This window comes from Microcaecilia unicolor, chromosome 9, assembly GCF_901765095.1.
Source record: "Microcaecilia unicolor chromosome 9, aMicUni1.1, whole genome shotgun sequence".
In the NCBI taxonomy this organism is placed as follows: Eukaryota; Metazoa; Chordata; class Amphibia; order Gymnophiona; family Siphonopidae; genus Microcaecilia; species Microcaecilia unicolor.
Window position 1 is genome coordinate 159,881,222 of NC_044039.1, and position 19,732 is coordinate 159,900,953.

General features: G+C 43.4%; 1 protein-coding gene across 1 annotated transcript in view; it reads right to left on the bottom strand.

The window, feature by feature from the left end:
• Nucleotides 1–19,732, bottom strand: part of MDGA2 (MAM domain containing glycosylphosphatidylinositol anchor 2) — a 1,114,501-nt gene that overhangs the window by 572,035 nt on the left and 522,734 nt on the right. Inside the window, exon 3 of the mRNA XM_030214886.1 lies at nucleotides 17,645–17,819. Coding sequence (XP_030070746.1) covers nucleotides 17,645–17,819 — 175 coding nt within the window. The remainder of the gene's footprint in view (nucleotides 1–17,644; nucleotides 17,820–19,732) is intronic.

Sequence of the window (19,732 nt, forward strand, 5' to 3'; positions counted from 1 at the left end):
GGCAGCCTCTCCTGGAGCACTTCATAAAATGAGCACCTTTCTCTAACTTAGACGTCCTGACATTGATGTTGGCAAGTATATATATATATATATATATATATATATAGAGAGAGAGAGAGAGAGAGAGAGAGAGAGAGAGAGAGAGAGAGAGATAGATATATATATATATATATATCTTCTACCTCTAGTCCTGCCCTAATCTAATCCAGACTATAAATTCTTGCTAGATGCGCATTTACACATTTTGAATGTGTATATCCTGGCTTTCTAAAATTGTGATTTAGACATGTATGCAACATGGAGGGGCGTAATCGAACGTCGCCGGCCAAATAGGTCGCCAACGATCTATTGTGGTGGCGGTGCTACAGTTGGCCGGAACCGTATTATCGAAAAAGATGGCCGGCCATTTTTTTTTCGATAATACGGTTTAGCCCGGCCAAATGGCATGGATTTCGCCGGGTTTGAGATGGCCAGGTTTGTTTTTCAGTGATAATGGAAAAAAATACCGGTGATCTCCAACCCGGCCAAATCCAAGCCATTTGGTTGTGGGAGGAGCCAGCATTTGTAGCGCACTGGTCCCCCTGACATGCCAGGACACCAACTGGGCACCCTAGACATGTGGGTACAGTGGGTTTTGGAGGGCTCCCATTACCAGCACAAGTGTTACAGGTGGGGGGGGGATGGGTCTGGGTCCACCTGCCTTAAGTGCACTGCAGTACCTACTAAAAGTGTTCCAGGGACAGGACTTGTTGCTGCTGTATAAGCTTGCCACACCAGTTGACACCTGAACACTAATCTCTTTGAAAAAGTCCTTTATTTGAATAAGCACGTTTACTCACAGTTAACTGCAGATCAGAGGTTGTGCCCCACTGGCAAAGAGTCTTCCTGGTACTGAGATTAGCAGTAGGTCACAGCTGGCAGAATGGTGTACAATGCCCTCTTTCAGCCACATTCAAGGTAAGAACTAAGAGGTAGATGCACTAAACGTTTTTCATCGTTAAATGAGCCCTCAGGGAAGAATTTCCTATCCTTTCCATGCACTTAAGCCTATTTTCCGACGACAGTAGCAGCTAACGAAAACGGAATGGAGATGAGCAATTAGTGTGAAAACCCCATTGAAACGACATGCACTAACCTTTTCCGATTGCCTTTACGCAGGAAAAAGGCAGGAAAACTAACGAGAGGTCTGGACCTCTCGTTAGGACAGATCCGTGGCAGGAAAAAGTGTTAAGTGAAAAAATAAACAAACTTTGAGCCAATCCCAGCGCATTAGCAGAGCTAAAAGCGCTGTGATTGGTCCAAAGGACCTCAGAAAACACATAAAAAAATAAAAATAAAAAAAGGATCGGGAGGGGGCAAGGGCGCTCATCAGGAGCGTCCTGTACGGACGGCCTTGCCCCCCCCCCCACACTTTCCGCCGCTCCCCCCACCCCGAAAAAGCAAACTTCTAGAAGCCCCTGCCCCCCTCCCTTCCTCACTACTCTGTCACCTCAGCTCCGCCTCCCGACATCCTCCGTCCGCGCCCCGCCCCCTTTTGGGGTCGTCGCCGCCATTCCCCTCCTCCATCGGGCCCCCCTTCCTCTTACCGGGCCCGTGCAGCGCCTCTCTCCTCTGTCCGAAGGCGCTGCACGGGCAAGAAGAACGCTGAATCAGCTGATGCCTGCCTTCGCGATGGGCGTCTTTCTCCTCCTGGGCCCGCCCCTGTCTGACGTCAGTAACCTACGTAGGTTACTGACGTCAGACAGGGGCGGGCCCAGGAGGAGAAAGACGCCCATCGCGAAGGCAGGCATCAGCTGATTCAGCGTTCTTCTTGCCCGTGCAGCGCCTTCGGACAGAGGAGAGAGGCGCTGCACGGGCCCGGTAAGAGGAAGGGGGGCCCGATGGAGGAGGGGAATGGCGGCGACGACCCCAAAAGGGGGCGGGGCGCGGACGGAGGATGTCGGGAGGCGGAGCTGAGGTGACAGAGTAGTGAGGAAGGGAGGGGGGCAGGGGCTTCTAGAAGTTTGCTTTTTCGGGGTGGGGGGAGCGGCGGAAAGTGGGGAGCAGCGGGGGGGGGCAAGGCCGTCTGTACAGGACGCTCCTGATGAGCGCCCTTGCCCCCTCCCGACCCTTTTTTTTTATTTTTGTTTTTATTTGGGAGCCATGTGCTTGCGATTTGACTGTGTTTTGACTGTTTGTGGCATGCGCAGAGCAGCTAACATAACGCTTGGCTGCTCTGCGCATGATTTGGGGGCCGATTAACGATGTGTATTGTGATTCTTTGATACATTGTACGTTTCACTACCGATCTCAGCATGTGTGACTTTTTTTTTTGGTGCATGTTTCGTTATTTTAAAATCGTTAGGGACTTTAACGATTTAGATTTTTTTACGTTTGGTTGCTGCATCTGCCTCTAAGTTCTCTAACATGGCTAACACATGAAAGGGATCTAAAACTGGCTTACAAACATGGCCACTACCTCATGGACTAACGGAAGTAAAACAGGGCACACTCTGACCCAGTTAGCAGGGGGAAAAGCAACATGGGAGTACAGCCCAGTACCCTACACCCACCACAATGCATTGCTGATGTGACTCTGCAGTGCACCTAACAGAAAAGGTGTCACACTCACCCGAGAGCCACATCACAACCAGGGAAAGGCTGTCGGAGGATAGAAAACATTCTGCTGTCATGGAGGTGGGTACAGCATTTGAAGCTGGCATACAGGCTGGCAAAAAAGGTTTTTAATTTTATTATTTTAGTGTGGGAGGGGGTTGGTGACCACTGGGGGAGTATGGGGAGGTCATCCCCCATTCCCTCTAGTGGTCATCTGGTCAGTTGGGGCACCTTTTTGAGGCTTGGTCGTGAAAATAAAAGGACCAAGTAAACCCGGCGAAATACTGCTTATCACCGGGTTTTTTTTCCATTATCGGCAAAAGTCGGCCATCTGGTAGTCATGCCCACACCCGCCCATGTCCCGCCTTCGCTTAGCCGGCGACACGCCCCTTTGAACTTTCACCGGTGAGGCGACGGGAAAGCAGTGATGCTGTCAAAAACACAGCTTTCAATCATACCAATTTTGCCGCTTTTCCGAGATCGCCGGCCATCTCCCGATTTGTGTCGGGAAATGGCCGGCGATCACTTTCGATTATAAGCTGGATACTCATCTAAATGCTGGTTTTATGCATTTGTAAATTGTAAATAATGCTTATAAAATGATGCTTATGAGTCATGGTATGAAAAGCGATAGAAATATCAATTAAAAGCAGGACATGGTCAAAACCCTGGCAAATTACATCAAGGTTTAATAGTAATTGTATCTGTAAGCTTGCTGAGGCCTGAGTTTCTTTGCAAAGGTTAAAGTTAAATAAGGAAAAAACAAAACGTCTGTGATTGGATCCACCTAATGATCTGATGTCAAAGACAGTTTAAAAGTTGGAGACACCATCAGTCAGTCTGAAAAAACTCTGAAGGTATTGGATGTCAAATTGGAGCCATCATTACAGGGGCATAGCCACGGGTGGGCCTGGGTGGGCCCAGGCCCACCCATTTCCATCCAATGCCCACCCAAAAATAGTGGATCACAACCGCAACCGCGTTCGCAACCACAGCTTCAGATGAGTCTTCTTTTCCCTCCTCTCCCCCACCGCAAAGCATCTGGACTCCGGAGCCTTCCCTCTGTGGCTGCTGAGATGAATCTCTTTCCCCTCCCTCACCCCTGCCGTAAGCATCTGGTTTAAATTAAGGGCGGGGCCAGCAGTGATTCACTGAGCACTCCGGAGCCTTCCCTCTGCCACAATCTGCCCTGGAAACAGAAAGTTGTGCTGAAGAGAGCTGATCTTGCGGAGGGAAGGCTCTGGAGCAGGTTTCTTCATCTGTGATCAGCGAAGCGATAGTGAGGGAGGAAAGCGGAGTGAGTGGCTGTACCTGTAGGCTGGGAGAGGGACAGGCTGGGAGACAGTGGCTTCACCTGTTTGGGGGTGGGAGGTGGGGGGGCTTGAGGCCATAGGGAAGGGATTGGAGAGAGGTTCTGGACCTTCAAAAGGGGGGTGGTTGGCTGGAGAAAAGGGAGAGAGATTCTGGACCTGTAAAAGGGGGGAGATGGCTGGCTGGAGGGAAGGGAGAGAGGTTTGGGACCTGCAAGGGGGGGCTGGCTGGCTAGAGGGAAGGGAGCCAAGTTTGGGACCTGCAAGGGGAGAGGTTGCTGGCTGGAGGGAAGGGAGAGAGATTTGGATCTGCAAAGAGGGGTGGTGGCTAGCTGGAAGGAAGGGAGGTTCTGGACCTGCAATGGGGGGGGGGGGGGTGGCTGGCTGGCTGGCTGGAGGCAAGGGAAAAAGGCAAGGAAGAGAGGTGCTGGACCTGAAAGGGGGGAGGAAGATGGAGGGAAGGATGAGAGGTGCTGGACCTGCAAGGGAGAAAGGCTGGGGGCTGGAGGAAAGGAAGAGAGTTGTTAGACCTGCAAGGGGGGCAGGCTGGAAGGAAGGGAGAGAGGTGCTGGACCTGTGGGGAGGGGGGGCTAGAGGCTGGAGGGAAGGCCTGCAGGGGAGGCTTGAGGGAAGGGAGAGAGGTGCTGTACCAGGAGGAGAGATTAGAGAGAAGGGAGAGAGATGGTGCCGGGAATAGAGAGGCTATGCTGGACACTGGGAGGGAGGGGTATATGGTCACAGGGGAGAGATACTAGACATAGGGGACAATAGGAACTCAAAAGGGAGCTACTGGGCATGTGAGGGCATAGGGACACAAGGGGTGATGCTGGACACAGGGGTAGGGGATAGAAGGGTGGTGATGGATGCAGGAATTTGAACATAGTGGAGATACTGGACAAGGAACTATAGGGACACAGAGATGGGAGATGGATGGTGGACATGGAGAGAGAAGAAATGACAAATAGACAGGAAACCCTGGTAAGTGAATTAAGACAGAAGAAAGAAGAAAGCAGAAACCAGAGACTAGAACCAAGCTGATTTGAAAAATAAAATAACCAGACATCAAAAGGTAGAAAAAAATCATTTTTTTTTTCAATTTTGTGATTAGAATATGTCACATTTGGAATGTACATTTTGCCAGAGCTGGTGTTAGACATGGCTGGAGCCCAGGCCATACATTTGGGAGGGAACCCCAAAGCCCATCACCAGACTGCACTGCCTTCAGCTTCCATCATGCTTGTGGCTCTCTCTGGCCAGGGGACCAAGAGCAATTGCTCTAGTTGCACTCCAACAGCATCCCTGGCAAGTACTATGCTTATATTTTGCACAGGAGGAAATGCATTTCTTTCTGTATCTCTGGTATTGTCTTACATGCAAGGTTTGGCTTTTTGGGGTTTTGGTTATATTTATGTTTATACTTTTTAGTCAATTATTCTATATTTGGCATTTTTATTCCGTGTGTGTGATCGAGGTATTCCGTTAGCATGAATTTTCTATGTAGCCTTCTGTAGTAAGTTTGGTTTGTTTAGTTTTCCCAATAGATGTATTGATATTTTACAGCCCCACTGTAACATGTAGGGCAATGCCTTTTTCATAGGTAGGATCCTTCTTTTGGAAGTTAGTGCTGGCATTGTAGATTTGCTCTAGGTTATGAGTGACATTTTGTTTTAAAGATCGTTTTATTTACTATATGGTGGCTGTTGATATTACGGTGAGTTTTATGGGGAAATGTCCTAACTCTGCTCTGTACCCATTGGGGGAGGGACAGGGGGTTCTGTGGATGCAGAATTTATTTGCCTTTAATACTAGGCTATACTTTCTGGGATCATTTCTATAGCGTGTAACTGGAAAGATATGTTGAAAAGTGTTTGGTCTTGCTATACAGGCTAAGTATGTGTGTTAGGGAACCGAGGCTCAATGGAGGTGGAAGAGTGCATGCAATCTCTTGTACTTCCCCCTGAAGCCTGCACTGCTACCCTTATTGAAGTTATTGGGAGTGGGGTAGAGCTGGAGCATGGGGTGGGGTATCAGGTGGCAAGTTTTTCAATTTCAAAAAAGTTGGCAACCCTGGTGCCCACCCATCTGACCTGTTGGCCCACCCAAAAATTGCTTTCTGGCTACGCCACTGCATCATTAAATATAGAATTTCATACTAAATCTTTGGTTAGAAAAACTTGTTGATGGCTGCGAGAACTTAGGCATTTGCACAACTATTTTCAGTTTGAACAATTCAAACTTATTGAGCAGGTTTATGTAATTTTACGCAATCCAAAAAAGCTAAGGGTTCAGTTGCAGACATTGCAAAAATACTGCAGCTCATTTGTTATGTCATACTTAAAAATTATTTTAGCTAAATATGAATATGCTGCGGCTGAAAAACATAACTCACTTGTTAAGTACAACAAAATATGGTCTCCTTTACTAAACTCACTACGTAATAACCTTTGTCAGAATTGAAATTATGTATTACTCCTGTGACTTATGATTATGATCTGTTATCGAAATAATCCCGGATTTGCCCTAACTTGAACATGTATGCTGATGCTTGTTACTGTTAACTTGTTAAGCTGGCTAATTGCTTTATTTTAGCCATTTGTTATCATTTATAAAACACAATAAAAATATTGGAACTAAAAAAAAAAAAAAGATTTTATATGGCCTGGCTCCATCTTATAAGGGCTTGATGATGCCATTATCATTTGCTAAGAGAACATCTTATATGCAAGAAAGATAGTTGGTATTACATTTTCCAAGCACCAAGGAACCTGTTTACTAAGCCACACTGTAGGCGCTCTAACTTTTTAGCATGTGCTAATGCTAGAGACGCCCATATATTCTGATGGGTGTCTCTAGCGTTAGCACATGCTAACTTTTAGAGTGCGCTAAAAAGTTAGTTTGCTTATAGCATGGCTTAGTAAACAGGGCCCCTAAAGGATCCTTTTACCATGCTGTGTGAAAAGGGCCATTCGCTAGTGGCAGGGGCCATTTCTCCCACGTGCCAGGGCCCTTTTTAGTGCAGCGGGTAAAAAAGCCCCCAGACACACATGGCCATGCGGTAAGAGAGCTCTTACCGCATGGCCATGCGGCAGGGAACCCTTACCGCCACCCACTGAGGTGGCAACAGGGAATACCGTGCTAATCCAGCAGTAACTGAGCAGCACGATAAAACTATTCATGGTTTATTATTTTCTTATGAATCTGCTTTATTCTGGAATCATTCACCTTTAAAGTTAAGAAACCAAACTAAGTATATGACTGTTAGATGACAACTGAAAATTTATCTAGTCCAGAAAATTTTAGAACTATCTTAAAATTTTAGTTGGGAAAAGCTGTAAGGTTGATTTTTTTTATGTAATTGGATGGATATTTTTATATTATGTGTGCATCCTATGTATGCCTAGTTACGTTATTGTAATCGATCTAGAACGTTGAAGGCACTGGCAGAATATAAGTACCAATTTGGATTTGTCTTAGTTTTATGATACCATTGAATAGAAACAGATCTTTCAATAGGCATCAATACAAGATTACTGGAGAAACAACTAGCCTTTGTGGAGCATAACTACTCGGTATCTGTCATCTTGGACCTCCTCCTCAACAAATACTTTTCCTTGCTATTCATGCTAGAAGGAGAAGTTGATGAAGCAAAGGACATAAAAAAGGACTAGGAACTGAGCACATTGCCATTTAATGAGGAGTTAGTATTCAAGGTAGTGGCCCAAATAAAAATAAACAAGCTATTGCACTTAATGAGGCATACTGCAGAATAGTTAAAGAGCTAATAGAGTTATTGACTGTACCCCTCACAGATCAGTTCATCTCACCTGAAACAGAAAAGTTTCTAAGAAGTTGGAGAAAATGTAGTACTACTCCACAAAGGTGGGAACAAAAAAAAGATACTGAAATCTGCATACCTGTTAGCATAATACTAGCGGAGGATAAAGTATCAGAAGCACCACTGAAAGACAAGCAGTACTGATAGTATAGAACCTTGAAACTGGTCTACAGCGGGATCATAGGCAAGAAAGTTTCTCAGTGGGTTATGGTTTATTCGTATTTGCTATACCGCACAATACTGACAGGTGGAGCATGGCGATTTACAATCCAAAAAAAGACAAAAAGGAAAAGGACTACAATATATTGGTAGGATAGAGAAGACAATCATACCAGATGCTAGAGGAAACTAAGAAAAAACATATATACCAGGTACAAGCCACATCAAAGGAGACACCAAAGCTCAGGAAAAAAGCTATGTTTTTATGAGTGATTTAAACTTGGGCAAAGATAGCTCTCTTTGGGTAGACAATGGGGGACTATTCCAAGTGGAAGGGGTTAAGAAAAAGAAAGTAAGATGTCTGGTCTCTTCTTGTTCAGTAAATTTAGGGACTGGCAGAAGTAATCAGTGATTGTTCAAAGAATGTAGGTTGTGTGATATAGGGTGACGGGATAAGAAGGAGCACTGAAGCATAGGGCTTCAAAAGTCAAAGAGAAGAATCTTATATTGGATTTGAAATGAGACAGGGAACTAGTGATGGGACATGAGAAGAGGTGATACCCTATCAAATTTCTTTGCATGACAGAGCAAGCAGATTGCCATATTCTATACTGATTGAAGCTTCTTAAGAGTAACTCGAGGAATGCCATCAAAAATAATGAATAGTCATTTTTTTAAATGACCAGAGACAAAATAAGGGTCTGAGAAAGGTATCACGGCTGAAATGGGGACTAATTACGTGAAGCTGTATCAAGACAAAAAAAAAAGGATTTGACGATGGAGGAGATGTGCTGTTTAAATGAAAGATAGTTTATTGTTTATTAAAGACTTGATGTGCCACTAATGCAATGGAGTTGGTCAAGGTGGTTTACAAAATACAATTCAAAAATAAAGAAAGGGAAAGGAATGCCAAATTAATAGGAAAGGATCATCCACTCGAAGTAAGGGAGAGGAAACATAAAAAAGGAAATCAGAGTGCTAGGTCTGGTGGTCACAGGTCCTGGCCATTTCAGGATGGGGGAGGGGAACTGATAGCCCAAAGGAGTTGCTTAAATTTAAGGAAAGAGGCCTTGGCGTGTATTGAAGGTGGAATGTCATTCCAGAACTTTGGCGCCACAAAGAAAAAGGCTGTGGAATGTGTGGACAAAGTGGGCCATAAGGGGAAATGGGAGAGACAGACAGTTTGCATCTAGAGATCGCAGATAACAGTTGGGCATATAGGGAATAATTAAGGAGGAAAACTAGGAAAGTGTGCCAAGGTGGAGAGGTTTGTGAGCAAGACAGAGAGTTTTAATGAACGAAAGCATCATAAGCAATGGTGAAGCATGATTAAATCAGTGATTTCTGCATAAAAGTTGGGCTGCTGGAAGTCTTGCGAGGCCACCGCTTGAACTCTTAGCAGCCATTTTGAATCGGAACTGGGAGAGTCTGCAGACACACCAGGCAGGAAAGAGTGGTCTGGCATAGAGGCTGGCAAAAAAATATTTAATTTTTTTTTTTTAATGGTGGGAGGGGGTTGGTGACCACTGGGGGAGTAAAGGGAGGTCATCCCCGATTCCCTCAGGTGGTCTTCTCGTCAGTTCGGGCACCTTTTTGAGGCTTGGTCGTAAAAATAAAATGGACCAAGTAAAGTTGCCCAAGTGCTCGCCAGGGACGCCCATCTTTTTTCCATTATCGGTCGAGGACGCCCATGTGTTAGGCACGCCCCAGTCCCGCCTTCGCTATGCTTCCGACATGCTCCCGACATGGTCGTCCCCGCGACGGAAAGCAGTTGAGGATGCCCAAAATCGGCTTTTGATTATGCCGATTTGGGCGACCCTAGGAGAAGGACGCCCATCTCCCGATTGTGTCGAAAGATGGGCGCCCTTCTCTTTCAAAAATAAGCCTGATAGTCTTTTTAAAGACCTCCTTGCTTGTTTTCACCCAGCAGTACATTTTGACTCCTTTTATTCATTCTCAGACTCCTAAAACAGGCACGTTATATGCCAAAACACAGAGTACTGATCTTATGTTCATTGTGTAAGATTTTTAAGCACTGATATTACTTTATTGTGTATTGTTTTACACACATTGACTTTTGTGCATTGATTTTATGTTAATTTTGTAGTGTTTTTATACACACCATAGCAATAACTTTTTAACATCATTGATCCTGAGGTTCCCAGTTCCTTGTGTATCCCAAATGTGGGCACCATTTTTTGAATCTACTCCATATTTCCAATTCCCATCCAAACTCTGCCCTCTGCCCCCAGGAATGCCTCCCCTTACTGTGGGTAATATTATACATCTTGTAGCATCACGTTCATAATTTCACCTACATATTGGCAGAGAGGACTTTATGGAAAAAAATTGTATGAATAAAGCAAAGCACTGCTTTACCCACAAAAATGACATGAAAATCATCCAGTTTAGTACACGCACTTTATCGATTTCTTTAGCATTCCCTCAGTATCAAGACTCATTTAACAGAGGAACCAATACATACTGATGAGAATCTGAAAACTTCAAATAAACTCTGGGGTCAGCTAATTCTAAGGTTTTTTCTAAGAAAGTAATAATAAGCTGTACAACCTCAAATGGAAATGGACAGTAGGAAAACATATAGAGAAGAATCACAATAGCAGCATCATCCTCTCACTGTGCACCAGTCAATATATTGATACAGGACAGAAGATAAGATGCTCATTTCACTGCAATCTCATTTTTTTCTGCATAAGGTACTCTTTATCTAAGAGTGAAAACCTTTCTAAAGTGTTTTGTAAGTGCTCTTTGGTCAACTATTAAAGTTCAGTTGTTGGTCAACCTTAGACAACAACAAAAAGGTTTGCAAATGCTTCCGTCAAAAACAAAAATAAAGGACACACAGGCTAATATTGACAAGCACTTATGTAGTTGGCAACATGGCACTGACACATATCATTCTGGCTATTTCACTTGCAATATGGCCAAAGTTATACATTTCAAAACGGAGCATGGCTTTTGTCAAAGTAAGAGCAAGCAAAAAAACATGGAGTCCTTTTACTAAAGCATAAAAAACTAACATACAGTAAGGGCAAATCTAATGTGGCAACTCCTTGGGGCATCCCCAGCAAGTCCTTTTGCAGTTCCCATATTACAATGTCCATTAGGAAGTGCTGCATGGACCCATGCTAACTGCAAATATGCCACGCATTACCTGCAGCTCACTCTCTATGCTCACTCTTCACCCATGCCCTCCTAGCTACCACCCCTAACACAGCATGCTCTTCACACTTGAATTTCTGCATGCTTAACTGTTAAACTAACAATATCTATGCTTGTGCGTTAGAAGATATTGAGGGGCATAATCGAACGTGAACGCCCATTTCCATGGGCGTCTATCTCTGAGAACGGGTACGTGAAGGGGCGGGACAGACCGTATTTTCGAAAAAGATGGGCATCTATCTTTTTTTCGATAATACGGTTTGTGTCGGGCAAATGCATTGGATTTGTGCGAATTTGAGCTGGGTCGGTTCGTTTTTCAGCGATAATGGAAACCGAAGGCGCCCATCTCAAAAATAAACAAATCCAAGGCATTTGGTCGTAGGAGGGGCAGGATTCGTAGTGCACTGGTCCCCTTGACATGCCAGGACACCAATTGGGCACCCTAGGGGGCACTTGTAACAATTAAAACAAAAAAATTAAAATACCTCCCAAGTTCATAGCTCCCTTCCCTTGGGTGCTGAGCCCCTTAAATCCCCCCAAAACCCACTGCCCACAACTCTACACCATTACCATAGCACTTATGGTTGAAGAGGGGCACCTAGATGTGGGTACAGTGGGTTTTGGGGGCGGTTTGGAGCGCTCCCATTTACCACCACAAGTGTAACAGGTGGGGGGATGGGCCTGGGTCCACTTGCCTGAAGTACACTGCAGTACCCACTAAAAACTGCTCCAGGGACCTGCATACTGCTGTGATGGAGCTGGGTATGGCATTTGAGGCTGGCATACAGGCTGGCCAAAAAAGTTGTTAAAGTTGGGGGTTTTTTGGTGGGGGAGGGTTAGTGACCACTGGGGGAGTCAGGGGTGGTCATCCCCGATTCCGTCCGGTGGTCATCTGGTCATTTAGGGTACTTTTTTGGGACTTGTTCGTGAAAAAAAAAGGGTCCCAAAAAAGTGACCTAAATTCTTGCTAAAAACGCCCATTTTTTTTTTATTATCGGCCGAAGGCGCCCATCTCTGCCGGCCGATAAACACGCCCCAGTCCTGCCTTCACTATGCCTCCGACACGCCCCCGTCAACTTTGTCTGTTCCCACAACAGATTGCAGTTGGAGGCGCCCAAAATCAGCTTTTGATTATACCGATTTGGGCGCCCACGGGAGAAAGGCGCCCATCTCCCGATTTGAGTCGGAATATGGGCGCCTTTCTCTTTCGAAAATGAGCTGGATTGTGTGCTAATTCACACATTTATTGCTTAACTTTCAATAAAGAGCCCCTTATGTTTAGAAGCACAAAATTCAGCCACTGAATACTTTTTATTATTTAAATTTTTATACCGCATATCCAGTAAACCGCTTCTAGAAGTATACATACATTAATAATAGAATACAGTACAATAAAATAAGCTTATAAATACAGTCAAACATAACAACATACACATAAATACAAAGCATCACAATATTCCAAAATAGCAGTACAGAAAAAAACAGCAACTTCCCCATTCTTAACTGTATGCACCCTGAAAATATACAGTGGGGGAAATAAGTATTTGATCCCTTGCTGATTTTGTAAGTTTGCCCACTGACAAAGACATGAGCAGCCCATAATTGAAGGGTAGGTTATTGGTAACAGTGAGAGATAGCACATCACAAATTAAATCCGGAAAATCACATTGTGGAAAGTATATGAATTTATTTGCATTCTGCAGAGGGAAATAAGTATTTGATCCCCCACCAACCAGTAAGAGATCTGGCCCCTACAGACCAGGTAGATGCTCCAAATCAACTCGTTACCTGCATGACAGACAGCTGTCGGCAATGGTCACCTGTATGAAAGACACCTGTCCACAGACTCAGTGAATCAGTCAGACTCTAACCTCTACAAAATGGCCAAGAGCAAGGAGCTGTCTAAGGATGTCAGGGACAAGATCATACACCTGCACAAGGCTGGAATGGGCTACAAAACCATCAGTAAGACGCTGGGCGAGAAGGAGACAACTGTTGGTGCCATAGTAAGAAAATGGAAGAAGTACAAAATGACTGTCAATCGACAAAGATCTGGGGCTCCAAGCAAAATCTCACCTCGTGGGGTATCCTTGATCATGAGGAAGGTTAGAAATCAGCCTACAACTACAAGGGGGGAACTTGTCAATGATCTCAAGGCAGCTGGGACCACTGTCACCACGAAAACCATTGGTAACACATTACGACATAACGGATTGCAATCCTGCAGTGCCCGCAAGGTCCCCCTGCTCCGGAAGGCACATGTGACGGCCCGTCTGAAGTTTGCCAGTGAACACCTGGATGATGCCGAGAGTGATTGGGAGAAGGTGCTGTGGTCAGATGAGACAAAAATTGAGCTCTTTGGCATGAACTCAACTCGCCGTGTTTGGAGGAAGAGAAATGCTGCCTATGACCCAAAGAACACCGTCCCCACTGTCAAGCATGGAGGTGGAAATGTTATGTTTTGGGGGTGTTTCTCTGCTAAGGGCACAGGACTACTTCACCGCATCAATGGGAGAATGGATGGGGCCATGTACCGTACAATTCTGAGTGACAACCTCCTTCCCTCCGCCAGGGCCTTAAAAATGGGTCGTGGCTGGGTCTTCCAGCACGACAATGACCCAAAACATACAGCCAAGGCAACAAAGGAGTGGCTCAGGAAGAAGCACATTAGGGTCATGGAGTGGCCTAGCCAGTCACCAGACCTTAATCCCATTGAAAACTTATGGAGGGAGCTGAAGCTGCGAGTTGCCAAGCGACAGCCCAGAACTCTTAATGATTTAGAGATGATCTGCAAAGAGGAGTGGACCAAAATTCCTCCTGACATGTGTGCAAACCTCATCATCAACTACAGAAGACGTCTGACCGCTGTGCTTGCCAACAAGGGTTTTGCCACCAAGTATTAGGTCTTGTTTGCCAGAGGGATTAAATACTTATTTCCCTCTGCAGAATGCAAATAAATTCATATACTTTCCACAATGTGATTTTCCGGATTTAATTTGTGATGTGCTATCTCTCACTGTTACCAATAACCTACCCTTCAATTATGGGCTGCTCATGTCTTTGTCAGTGGGCAAACTTACAAAATCAGCAAGGGATCAAATACTTATTTCCCCCACTGTATGTTTTTAATCCTTAAAAAAAAACCATAATATATCCTACTCATTTTTCAACCCAGTTGGGACAGCATTCCATAAATGGGGCATTTTAACTGAAAGAGTTCATTCTCAATGCCGGACTACAAGCTTTGTTAGGACCGGGAACAATTAACAAATGTTCAGCCTGTGAAAGTAGTGTATGACTAGAAAATATGTTCTTGAAGTTTTGATTGCAAGTATAATGGCACTCAATAAGCACATGCTCTAAAGATGAACAATATTTTATAATGTGCCTACTGTTTTATTGGTTATTAATGTGCTATTGGTGTCTTCTTGGTGTCCTGTAATCAAATGTTTTCAACCCATCTATCGGACAGGCTGAGGTATTTTGTATTAGTTGTAATCTAGGCATGTCCTTTTCAGTAAACCCAGTAGAATTACATTATTTCAATCGTGGTAATAGTAATGCCCTTGTGACATTTGTCAAATCTGCATGCAACAAATAGGAATGCAATTGATGGATCATATGGAGCACAAACTAATAGCTAACTGAACCAACCTAGACATGCGGTCTCTCAGCCTCAATTTCAGGTCTAACAAAATAATCACATTGCATCTCAACCCCTTGATCTTATGACTCTGATCATCAGCCAATACAATAGGCCCTGGCATCTGGCTTAAAAAAACTAAACCACAAAATCTTGGTCTCCCTACATTCAACTGCAGTAAAGAAAACCAATCCATATTCTGATGTTATTCACTAGAACTGCAATATCATCAGATCTCGGAGTAACTAGCAATGAGACTTGTATGTCATCTGTAAGACTAAAAAAATATAGAACCCAGCTAAATGCACATGTTGGCAAACTAGTACCAAATACAAGTAAAGGGACAATGCAGCCCCTTAAGGGACCCCATAATCCAAAGACCTAACTTGGGAACATTTGTCTCCAAACTGTACACTGTGGGGCTCATTTTTGAAAGAGAAAAACATCCAAAATTGACATAAACTGGCAGATGGACCTTTTTCTTGCAAAAGCATCCAAATCGCTATTTTTGAAACACATTTTTAGACATTTTTCTATGCTGTTTGTCTGCAGTGCATTAAAGTCAAAAGGGGTGTGTAGGGGATATGTTGAAGGCAAGATTTGGGCATTCCTAACAGTTGGACATTTTTCTGCAATAATGGAACAAAGTAAAAATGTTTTAATAACAACTAAGTCACAAAAAGGTGCCCCAAATGACCACTGAAGGGATTAAGGCATAACCCCCCTTACTCCCTCAGTGGTCACTGAGAGCTTCAGATGTTAGTCCCTGGAGTAGCCTAGTGGACTCAGGTCCATAATCTACTCTAACTGTTAATAGTTGTGGTAGAAAATGTAAGCCCTCCAATACCCACAAAAAATCTACAGTACCCACATATAGGTGACATCTGTGGCCATAAGGACTATTGCAGTGGTGTATAGTTGGATACAAGCTTTTTGATGGATTTTAGAGGGCCCACCATACAATATAAGGGGGTAGCGGTGAGATGTATATCTGGGACCTTTATGTGAAGTCCACTGCAGTGCCCCTTAGGATGCCCCACTGCTTTGCTGGGATTTCTGTCTGGCCAGTCTATTAAGAATGTCGACTTCGCCTCCATTCCAGTGGCATGATTTTGTGTATTTTTCACTTGGAAGAGGGTTTTTTTTTCCAAAAATGGTCCAAGATAGACGCACTAAGCACAAAACATCTAGAAAATGTCTATAAAATTGACTTTTTTTTGAAGAAAAAAGATGGACCATTTTCAGGTTCAAAAATGGCAATGTTAGCTCCTGCATTCTTGGATGTTTTCTGTAAAAACATCCAAAGTTGGATTTGGACATCATATCGAAAATGCCCTTCTGTGCGTACAATCCTGCATCAAAATTGAAATCACTTCCACATAGTTCTGACTATCCTTACCTCCTGAAGACAATTGAAGACACTTTTCCAAAAACAGACCCAGATATTCAATACCAGTCACCAGAAACAGGCTGAAATTGAATATCTGAGCTCATTAAGAGGGAAAACTCTTAATTAAACTGGAGTTAAAACATTACAACTGTGACTCAAATATACTACACAAAATCAGTTTAACTATAGTAAATTAAGTTTATTCATCATGCATATAATTATAGTGTATACCTTAAAAGATATTCACTCGGACCTCAAACATACAACTCACATCTCTCATTCATTACTTTTGATGCTATTATACGATAACAACAAGCATAGTCCCTCAAGTAAATCAATGGCGAAGCATCAATTAAATATATACTTCCATGTCCATAATTGGCAATTTCTTCATAGTCCGTATTATTCTTCCAAACCCAGTATCTTCATATAAATCAAAGATGTTTCACCAAGTTCTTTATAATCCAATTAAACTTGATGACTATTTTGCAACATCATCCCTGAAACAGCACATTCCCAAGTCTTGTTTCACATAATTATTTAGTCTCCTGGTATTAAGGTTCCATCAGTGAAACAAACAAGCATAATCTCTCTATATCTGGGCTTAACGCTAACCGCAGAAGGCAGCCCAGCTACCTTCCATGACTTGAATATCAGGCCCACAAGATTTAGCATTTAGTGCAATAAAACTGCTAGCACTCATTTTCAGCTAATTCACTGAAAATCTACTCCTTCAAATTTAAGCTATAGCTCAACATCCAAAGAAAGCAATAGAGTATGTAATAACTACATTAATAGCAATGTTTTAAAAACATGGCAACAACCGAGTATTAATTAAATTAACATGATGGTAACATGTAGGAAAGCATAGAAAACATCAAGATAACTGAAAGAGGTGATCTAAATCCAATTTGAGGGTAGTTAAACTAGTCAAAAGCACCCAAAAATGTCCTCCTTTTATAGAAATGTCAACTTAAAAAAAACAAAACTTGGTACTTGTCCACTAAAAAATAAAGGGGTTGATATTCAAAGGGTTTAACAGGGCAGGAGAAGCTCCTGCCCGATTAAACCCGCTAAGTTAGCCAGTCCTGGATATTCAGCAGCACTTAACTGGGTACTGCAGCTGAATATCCCCACTAACCAGCTAGGTTAGGGGTGGAATGGGGGTAGTGCATGGGCAGAGCATCAGCTTAGCTGATCAGCAACAATATTCAGTCTGTTAATTGGCTCAGTGAGAACATGAAGTTAGGACAGCTGTACAAAAAAGGAGTCAGCACACATAGCCAGATATTCAATATTCAATGTCAGGAACCGTGCATTCTCCAGTTTTGAACATCCAGGCTTAGGTCAGCCCTCAACTGGAAGCAGCTTGCAAGTCGCTTACCGCTGTGGGCTGAAATTTTCCCCCGTACTAAACAGATTTTCTACCATGCTTAGGTTTCTCTGTTTTTCCTTCTGACACCATACTCTAAAATCACAGAACAAGAATAACAGTTAAGCTGTTTTAATTAGGCCAAGAATTTACTTACAGTACACATCAACTCGTATGGACTTTATTGCAGGGGCGCCCAGGCCATTTTCTGCTTTGCAGTAGTAGCGACCCCCTTGATGTCTCTGAATATTTACAATCCTCAAGGTCTCACTGAAAACACTGGAGTCTTGGAATCGGTCAGAGGCACTTCCTGCTGTTTTGGTCCACCTGATCTGAGCAAGGATCAAAACAGATTGTTATTTTAGGCTAAATATACTGTACAGTATATATGCAAAGCAAGTCTATAGGGTGTTCCAAAGTTAGGCACCAAGAACCAGATTCTATATATATATGGCAGCAAAAAAATTGACAACATAAATAAAAGAGCGCTTAGCACTATTTTATAAACCTCGCCTAAACTTAGGTGCAGATTGGTCATATTTATTTATACATTTGCTAAACCACTAAAATTGAAAACAGTGCAAATTGTTTTTAGGAATGCCCCTCCCATGGCCATGCCCCTTTTGAGATCCACACATAATTTATATGCATCACTTTACAGAATGCACTTAGAAAGTTGCACACGTAAATTCTAATTAGTGTCAATTAGTGATGATAATCGCTTGTTAGTGGCCAAGTATCTGCGCTGATTGGTTTGTTAAACAATTAAGCCGCACACACAACTTCAGTCAGCATATATAGAATCCGGGGGCAATTGCATGCCAAAGTTTATAGAACCTTGACACTTATGTGCAAGATTGGCAGCATTACCTGGTGCAGGTGAGTGCTTAGCATTATTCCATAAACTCGGTGCACAACTTGTATAGCAGATACCTGAAAGTTGATCATATCCGTAGGCATGTCACCCATGCAACGAAAGTAATTTATAGAATACTGTTAGAAATGTACATTGCTTGGTGCACTTAAGACCAGGGGCGTAGCCAGACCTCAACATTTAGGTGGTCCGGAGCCCCACACAGTTTGGTCCGCCTCCATGCTGCAACCCTACATACCTTGGTTGGTGGGGGTCTCCAACCCCCACCAGCTGAAACCTTTCTCCAGCACAGTTCTCTGTGCATTGCCTCACCTGCCCTGCTTCCCCTCACTACACGTGCATGCTTGGTTTTAGTGAAACTGAGCATGTGCAAAGAGTCGCACATGCTCAGTTTCACTACAACCAAGCATGCACATGACATGAGAGGAAGCAGGGCAGGCAATGCACAGAGAAAGGCTTCAGCTGGTGGGAGTTGGGGACCCCTGTCAGCCAAACCAGGGACCCCAGATCCAATTTGGGTCCCAAGCCCCCCCCCCCTCCCCGTAGCTATGCCACTGCTTAAGAAACTGCAACTTATGCCAGCCTTGAGCTGGCATAAATGGTCATACCTAAGTTTTAGCATGCCAAAGTGGCTTTGAATTGGTATTTTATAACAGGTTAAGTGCACCCAAATGCTGTTATAGTACTAGTGCTAAACGTGCCCCATTGTGGCTCCTTAAATTATTACCATCTCTAGGAAAAGTTGACTAAAGCCAACAGCAACAAAAAATTACATTTTTAATGAGAGCAAACAATCTGTAATAAAACAGTCCAAACATCATCCTTTTGTGTGAAAAAAAATAAAAAAGTTACAGACATTCAAACGTAACTTTTGCAGACTCTTTATGGACCTTTGACATGAAAAATCAGCCACACTCAACATATTGGATCTCATAACGCTCAACATATTGGATCTCGTACTTTAGTCACCTTTTCCAAGAGACAGTCACACTTAAATGCTATAGAATGGCCCCCTAAGCTCTGCTATCATTTCATGTGGGGAAAGAAAACAACATAAAAATATATTTCACTTTCATCATAAATAAATTCCAATCCATAAGTATTTCTATTCCAAAGCTCTTAAGTCAACAATTCTTTGGGGTAACATTTTTCAGAAACGGCTATCATTCTATAACTGAAAGATTATAAATTGAAATATTCACAGTAATAAATATTTTCACATAAGAGGTGAGCAAGTTTGTAACTTCTTGTTTAGGCATGCAAGCTGATTATCAAATGGACACTACCCCTATAGTTTTTCTATAAATATAAGGTTCAGCAATCAAAGTGCACATGCAAAGTCCCTGAGAACTGTGCACCTGCATAGCAGCA